At 46.7% G+C, this 8585-nt stretch overlaps 1 protein-coding gene across 1 annotated transcript in view; it reads left to right on the top strand.

The window, feature by feature from the left end:
• The first annotated feature begins 3810 nt into the window (after positions 1–3810).
• SP2 (Sp2 transcription factor) overlaps positions 3811–8585 on the top strand; it is a 25064-nt gene continuing 20289 nt past the window's right edge. The window contains exon 1 of the mRNA XM_019740602.2: positions 3811–3928. Within this exon, the coding sequence (XP_019596161.2) occupies positions 3922–3928 (7 nt within the window). The 5' untranslated portion in view covers positions 3811–3921. The remainder of the gene's footprint in view (positions 3929–8585) is intronic.

Raw genomic sequence — 8585 nt, 5'->3', positions numbered from 1 at the left:
GTAGCCATAATTTATTTAAATTAGGTGTTTGTCCCATCAAATCTCTCTCTGGGCATGTGAATGTCAGGAATGGTTTGAAACGTCTGCAACCTTGATTTCTCTGTAGGTGGAAAGAGAGGAGAATGTAGAAAACCAGAGGAGGTAAAGGAGAGAAGCAAAGGCTCCTGGGAAAATCCTTAAGGCAGAATGAGCAGCCTATAGAAGGCTGAGTTGGCTGTCACTCTTCAAAAATAAAGATTAAAGCTTGGGTTGTAGCTATGAGTGAGGACCAACAGATAGTCAAAGGCTGGGACGTTGATATTCTTTTAGTTTCTGGACATCCAGCAGCAGCTGGAACATGTGGTTTCTTTTATAGGAGGCCTCAGAGGAATTTGGAGTTTTTTAAGGGCAGAGACTGTGGTTCTGCATCCATCCATCTCTCCCTCTGGTGCCCTCAGCATCCTTGGGGATAGACATTCACTCTTTGGTACTAATGAATTAGATGGGGGCAGCCATATGCAGAAGAGAACAAGGAGGATGTCAGGAAGCAGGAAAAGTATGGGGAAATGAAGAAGAAAAGGGGTTAAAAAGCAGACAAGAAGGAAAAGTGAAACGGAGGTGGAGGAAGCTGGGTCTGGAACAGAAGGGCATAAATCCATGAAAAGTGTTAGGAGGATACCGTCAGTCAGTCAGTCAACAAACATCTACTGTGCTCCTACTATATATTGAGCAATGTGCTGGGCATGGAAGGTGCAGTAGTGGACAAGAGAAACATGGGGCTCTTAAGGGTGGAGAATAGGTAGCTTTGTAAATTAGAAAAGGAGAAAAAGTGACAACTTAGAGCAGGAAGAGGCTGAAAGCCGTTGGAAACAAGAGAACATCACGAAGAACCTGCCCCAGATGCACCAGGGAAGAGAGATCTGACCGACTGATGTTGAGACACAGCAGGAACCACTTATCAGCTCTGGCTCTGCAGACAGAGGCAGGTAGGGTGGGGAAGGGGAGAAATTCAGAAAGGGGAGGGACAGGAGTGGGTGGGGGTGGAGGGTACAGTCTGTTCATAGTGTTTTTTACTAGGGCACCCCCAGTGGGAAGATATCTTGGACTAAGGAGTGGTTCTCAACATTTGGCTGCCCTCTGGACTCACCTGAGGAACTTAATGCTGTCATCAGGGTCCCAATACTAGAGATTCTGTTTCCTTGGCCTGGGATGGGATTTAGACTTCAGAATTTATTAAAAGCTATTTGTTGAGTCTAAAGTGCAATCAGGAGAAAGCGAGCATTTAGAGGCTGGCTGCCTGGCCTCCTTCCTCTCTGTTGAAGATGGGGCCATCTTGAAAGAAGCAATATGTGGGAACAGAAGTTGTGACGTGATTTTGGGGAGTTGTACATGAGGCTCAAAGACTCCAACGGTCCTAACAAAAGTGTAAGGTGGTCCTCCCCTTAGAAAGTGCCCCCTTTCTTGGTTGTGACTGTAGTAAGAGTGGAGCTATATAGGATAGAAATAAAGAAAAACAACAACAAGAAAATGGCGGCCTTCAAGAGGGAAGAACCATTCAAGTTAACTCAAAACTGCTGCTAAATTCTTCTAAGTTTTTGCACCCTGTCTTCCCACCTACACATATGCACCCCCCCCCCACTTTTGCTGACTTCATGATTGGGCGCCTAGGGTGAGAGAAGCACAGCTGCCCCCAGCTTTTGTTACCACAAGAGGTTTGGCAGTGGCCCAGCAGGATATTCAACCCCACCTCCCCCCACAAAACCCTGAGTCACTGAACCTGGGTGGAGTTCTTAGCTTGACAGTGAAGCAATCTTAACTTGAAAAATGGCCTGGGAACAGAATGTATGGTCTATATAAACAAGTCATATGTAGATGTAATTGTATGCAAATGTTCATTCTTTAACTCAGCATACATTTCCTGCCAGTCCTCTGTGTACTCGCCTCACCCCAATCCTTCCACTGTAGCTTGGTCTAGCAGGGAATCAGAAGTAAAAATAACTGTGTAATTTACTCATACTTACGCAGTGAGTGAAGCCCTTTGCATGTTCCAAGAACAGTCCAGAGAAGGAAAAAGCTATGGCTGGGTAGGAGTTCGGTGTGCAGACTTTGAGTAGGGTCTTGAAGGATGCATAGGAGTTTACCAAAAGAAAGATGAGGTAGGAAGGAAAATAGTAGAGGGAAGCGTAAGTGTTCAGGAACTGTGAAATCTTTCCTTGAGGCAAAAGGAGAGGATTTATAGGAAGGGAATGGTGTGGAGAAGGGAGATAAAGCATGAAAGATACACAAATAAAGAGTGTGAAGGACCTTGTTTACCTAAAAAGGAGTTTGGACTTTTTACCCAGAAAGGCATAGGGAACCAATGAAGGATCTTAACTAGAGGACTGATATCTTTCTAAAGTCTTAGTTTTCAAAGGCTAAGGCTGAGAGGGGTAGACTGGAAGAGACTATTAACATTTATTCAGCAATTACTGTGCATTGGGCATTCTGCTCAGTATTTTATATAATTTTTATCACACGAACCCTTTATGACAGTGTTTTTCAAACTGCCAGGAATGAAAGAAAAGGACACGAAAAAAGAGAGAAAGATTAGGGTAGGATAGAAAATATCTGTGCATCACAGGTAGTAAGGGGTAAGTATTGTTTTCAGAAACTGTTATACACTCATAAGAGTGTAAGTGTACTGGGCCGGATGCAAATGTATTTCTCACTGTGGGTTATGGTTTAAAAAAAAAAAAAAAAAGGAAAGCCACTGTTCTAAGGTGTAGGTGTGATTAGCCTCGTTTCATAGATGAGGACACAGGCTCAGTTTCGGTACCTGCCTCTCTGCAAGTGGGATGTGTAAGTTTCGAGCCCAGGCTGGTCTGGAGCCAGAGTGGATTCCTTCTCACTAATGTCAGGTAGACTTCCCAAGTTATGCGTATACAGGAAAGAGCTGGGAGAGAAAGATAAACCAATACGGGTAGCACCTGCCATATGCTTTACTCACAGCACCTCTTTCAAACAGGGAAGTGGGGGCAGACACCAACTGTCCACCCGAGGTACTGGTTAGAATGCATATTCCAGGAGGGTCCCAGAAGTACACAACAGGATTAAGAGAGGCTGCACGGAAAATTTATTTTTAGAAAGCTTAAGGTGATTCTGATGCCCACGATTGGGAACCATCAGTTAGGGGGTCACTGCAACAACCAGGTGAGGATTACAAGTCAGGGGCTTGAACTGAGACGGTGAAAACAATCCCTTCTCTTAGAAGTCACGTAGCCCCAACTCCCGCTATCGTGTCGAACTCCAATGCCTCGTTGTACAAAGTAGCCTGGGGGCTCATTTCCCTCTCCCGGGGAGAAAGGAGAGGGACTTAATAAAAGGCTGGTGGCTCACCAGGTATGAGGTTGAGTGGCCGAAGAGGAGAAAGCCCCTGTCACACCAGGGCGACACTGGATTGAGGCGTAATGTATATGCTATTTACAGGGCTTTTCATGGCCTCACCCTGAGGACTTCTGATTGGCTTTAGGGCAGATCTATCACTCATCTTCTGGGTTAGAGGTGGGTGGAAGGTCAACCACAACCAATACAAAACCAGTCCTCAAGTAAGACCCTGCCCATTTAGCTTCCTGTTGCTGTCCATCAACCAACTCGTGGGCGGGACTTTGCCTCCCGCCAGTTGGCTGGTGAACATGTCGTTCACTCTTCAATGGGTATCCGGTTGGTGCCCTCTACCGTCCATCAGTGACATTTCACAGACCTATTGGCCAAACCAACGTCGCTCTCGATACCTCTCTTTGATTGGTTAGTAGTGCTGTCGGTCCCCAATGTACAGACCTCTTATTGGTGAACGCTGCCGTCGCTCGGGCGGTGGCGGGCTCCGGGATTGGCGGGTGCTAGGCGGGCGGTGTCAGGCTCTCGGTGGCGGCGGAGGCGGCGGAGGCCAGGGAGGAAGATGTCGTAATGAGCGGTGGGTCTTGGCCGCTGCCGGCGGGGTCTTTCCGGCCCCCAAGGGTCGGGAAGACGGGCAGAGGCCGCAGGGAGGGGAAACTGGGGCCGGGGGTTGCCCCTTGGGGCCGGGCCTGGCGCCGGGGCCCGGCTCCGGGAGGGGCGGGGGAGGGAGGATTCCCGCCCGGAGGAGGAGCGGGGCTGGCCAGCCGGGCGGAGGCACCCGGAAGGGGGCGTTCGACTCCCCGCCCCCTCGGAGCCCGCTGGGCGGGAGTGCGGCGCTTCCGAGGGCTGGCGAGAGGAGCGGGCACCTGGGGCCGGCCTGGTACCCCCTCCGCCCGACCTGTCTCAGCGCTGTCCGGCAGGTGGATATTGGCTGGGTCTGCTCCGAAGAGGCGGCCGATGCCCCTCACGCTCGCACTGTGTTCGGCCGACCTTCCTGCACTCTTAACTCTAGGTGCTCACCATCCATTCAGGATTCTCCCGAGTGCAGAGAGGGGCAAGGGAATGCTTCAAATTCAGACAGCGCCAACCATGTGGGCACTGCTGGGTATAGAAGCCAACCTCCTTACCGATGTATCCCAATCTAGAGATGGTGTCAGGACACGAGGGCACTCCCTAGGCCGATGACCTCTCGCCTTAGACTGCGAGTGGGCAAAACCTTTTAATGTGTTCACTTGTGTTCACTTGGCTCCTTGAGCTTCCAGCTAGATATCTGCAAGCTCTTAGCAGAATTGTGAGATGGTTAAGAACTTGTTGACAGAGCTTCTATTACCTCAAGTCCTCTGGAGGGAACTGCTGAATCCCAAATGGGCCAGGCACAAACCTAAGCATGAACAGAAGAAATAAACAAAATGGATACTTACTTTCAATCCACCCCGCCTCTATCCCCATTGCTGACTTAAGGATCTCCGCCTCTTACCCGTGCTTCTTGGCTTACGTTCTCTCGTGGCTTTCTAATTTTAGTTGAAAAAGAACTGTGTCTTTGGGCAATAGAGAAACCTGTCTTCACTGCATTACTTAGTTTTGATTCCAATATACTGTCTTAATTGTTTCTTAATTAACTTTATCCAGAGGAACTCAGTCTGGCTTTTTTCAGTACACATTTTCCCACACTTTGTTTCTTTTTCAGAGGTTACATGTTGCTCATTTATTTGTTTCCTAGAGAAAGGAAAGAGCCAGTAGACATACCTTAAGCAATGAATTGGTCCATGGTCCATCATTAGACCGATTTCATTGCAGCTAGAAGGGTAATAATTTTTTCAAGGTACACTAACATGCACTGTCTAAAACTCGCATGTTGTACCCCAGAAGGCATTATGAATCCAATGGAGGGCTAAGTGTTGAGTTGGTATTTTGGATAAGATTTTTAGGGCTAGGAAGTTTAGGGTGTGGCCAGCTCACAGAGAGCCTGGGAAAGGAATGATGGAGTCTACACCATAGGAGTAATTTTAATAACATAAAGAAACCTGTTGTCTGCAATAATGAATATAACTGTAGTGACTTGTTTTGTTTTAAACTCTTATGTGTGATGAAGGGGGCAAATCTGTCATCCTATCAGTTGGGCAGATGATGTCAGTGTTCCAGTGGCTTCTAACAGGCATTAATACTTGCTGGAAATGGATTCTCATTGGCTGGGGTGATTGGTAAGTTTTCTAATTCTGGTTCTTCCACTTGGTTGTACAGAGGCTTAACCTCTTTGTTTAAAAGCAGCAGCAGCAACAACAAAAAAGCTAGTCTGACATAATTACGAACCCCCTGAGCTAGGCTGTTAAGATACAGTCTCTTTGCCAAGGAGACCCAAGTACAGTTAGTTCATAATCAGATCCTCACGTGACTGCCCAGGAGGGAGAACTGGCTCCAGAAGGAGAGTTTGGCATCACTGTTGATAGCACATAAACTGGCCAGCTTTTTTCCCCCTTAGATTCTATAACAGTTTGGGCCTCTGGAGCCCTGTCAGGAGAAGCTGTAAGAAGAATTTGGCAAATGTTTGGGTAAAGGAACCTCATGGCGTAACAGCAGATAGGGTAGTTCATTTTGATATCTTTGCTTTGAACTTCCTCTTTCTCCTGTTGATTAATAGTAGCCTTTTTGGAGAAGTTACAGTGTTCCTTGTAGCCTGAACAGTCCTTTGCCATAGGTATGTGAAAATTCTCAAGCTTCCTTTAAGCAAGTATTGCCTGAGGGCTCAGTGAAGACTTATAAGCTTGTTGCAGCCAACCAGTAGACCCTGGTATTGACTTGGTTCAGCAGTCTTCAGACCTTGCTCACCCCCATTTCTGTGATGGAAACTAGCACATTCTTCAAAGGCTTATCTTCACTCCCTCTGTTCTCTGTATACACACAAATTGGAAGCCTCACTTCCAAAGATTGAAAAGTTTAGGAATTATTTTGGAGGGAGTGGGCAATGGCCACAGAATGAAAGATGCAGAGAAACGCTACTTTACAGTGTGTGTAGAATATGTAAACGCTACTTTACAGTGTGTGTAGATGTGGTGGTATGAACACTTCTGGCTTTAAACAGTTACACGGTTCAGTCTGAAGCTTTGTGGGCTGCGGACTTGAGTAAAATCTATTTGGAGAAGCTCTGATACTTTCTTAGGAGTTTTTTGGGAAGCTCTGGAGTGTCCCTTTGGATATCTTAACTGAGTTTGTGAACTTCTCAGCAAGTTCTAAACCAGGAACATTTTGGCTTACATGCTAGACCAAACTAGTGCAAGCTGGGCTGAGAAATGGACATCATTATGGAATGCATTTGTTGATGTTTTTGCTTATTTGGTTTTTGCTTGTTTTGGTTTGGATCCACATGCAACTCATTGTGTGAATTCTAGGCCTGTTGAAGGAGTGGGGGAAAGGTTTCTCTTTTCTTCATAGAACCAGTGCTTAGATCTTTGTATTTCTGAAATGCAGTTGAAAGTCTCTCTCTTAAGAAGTTCATTTCTGAAATGCAATTGAAAGTTCTTCCTCAATTATCAGCAGGTTTTTTTTTTGTTTTTTTGTTTGTTTTTTTTTGGCTGACAGCATTCTCTTAAGAGGCCTCAGGGTAGGGAGGTCTCACTTTTCTGTCAGTTATCAGTTGGAACTGGGGGAAAAGAAGAAGGTAAAAACTTGGGGCATTACTAACTCAAGGGCATTGTCAGCCTAAATAGGACAGGGATTAGAGCGTGCCCTTGAGGAATTGCTCCCAGGTAGTACTAATGGATTTGTTCCAGTTGACAGGATTCCACAGTGGAAAACTGATTTTCTGCTGCTGAAGAACAAGCCCAGAGTCAGTGCTCCCAGCCTGGGGGAAGCCGTGGCTCCCACTTCAGTCTAGGAAGTGCTTTTTCCAGATTCTCTGAAGCTGCCACTGGTACAGGGAATCACTGTGCTTCTCATCAGGGTGGGCTTTGGACTGGCATTTCTAGATTGATGAGCTCTGCTCAGGAGCGATGGAGTATGAAAGGGCGAAGTGCGCAGTTTCAGATGTTTCTCAGTTGGCCCACAGTGAGCAGCTCTGAGCAGCGTTGACAGGTCAAGGCTGTTTGTGTCACAGGAAGAGCATGCTTACAGACCAACTGTTTGAATTCTTTCTTTGGACCTCTCATTCCCTAGCTACAACATCAGAATTGCATGCTGTACCTGGCCAGAAGCCCCCGCACATCACAATGCAGAGATTTCTTGTGGATGACTGTTATTTTTGATGCTAAGGGCTCTGAGATTCCAGTTTGTCCCTAGGCTGTTAGGTGGCCTGTTTCATTTCAGCCCCGGAGTGAAAATGGCTCAGGAACCAAAAGGCACCTGGCTGCACATTTCCAAATGTCCTCTTTCTAGAGCTTCCTCTTGGGGTATTTATTACCTCTCCTATGGGACTTGGTGGAGTCACAGTGTCCTCTCAAAGAATGTGAATGATGAAAAGAGACAGCAGGCAGAAGCGTGTGATTGGGAGTATTTCTGCTCTTGGTCAATCTCTAATTGGAAGTTTCAGATTAGCCTGAAAACAGACCAAAACATTTCCCAGCCTTCAAAAAAATAATTGGTAAGCCAGCCCTCTCTTCCCAGGGGAAATGAAGTCACCACTGGTTTCACAAGCCAATCCCAGCCCAGGGATTGACTCACAAATAAAAGTGCCAAAGCAGAGAAAGCATGTGTTTTTTTACATAATCATATTCTTTAGGGGGAAAAGTATAATTTGGATTCTTTTTTTTTCCCTCCTGTTCTCCAAGACAGAATTCTGAGTCCCAGTTTTCTTGCACCATTTCCTGGGACTGCTTCTGTCTGAACGGAGAGTTCTCACCATCCCCTGCTGCCCCGTGTCCCCTCTCACTTCCAGAGTCCCTTCTAGTGTGACCAACTAACCCAGGCAACATGCAAACTAGCTAATGACACAGTCACATTTTGGGGAGAGGAATTCAGGGTAGAGACAGATAAGAGGTATTCGTATAGCATGAACCCTCATTATGTTAACTCACTTGGAAAAGAACTCCCTTTAATATATGTTAATTGAAAGAAGCATGGAAATGTAGTGCCTGGGGTGTGGTGATGAGGTGTATGCGTTGTGCTATTTGTCCAGCATCACGACTGGACTGTGCCGGCCCACAGCCAGGTTTATCCAGTGTGAAGTGACTGGTGGGCTTGAGAGTTCCATCAGGGACTAGAGCAGCTGAGCTGAGCTGGCGAGCAGATCACAGATGAGCCCA

This window comes from Rhinolophus sinicus, linkage group LG15, assembly GCF_036562045.2.
Source record: "Rhinolophus sinicus isolate RSC01 linkage group LG15, ASM3656204v1, whole genome shotgun sequence".
Taxonomy (NCBI): domain Eukaryota; kingdom Metazoa; phylum Chordata; class Mammalia; order Chiroptera; family Rhinolophidae; genus Rhinolophus; species Rhinolophus sinicus.
The sequence above is the reverse complement of the archived record's forward strand: the minus strand, read 5'-3'. Positions and strand labels throughout refer to the sequence as shown.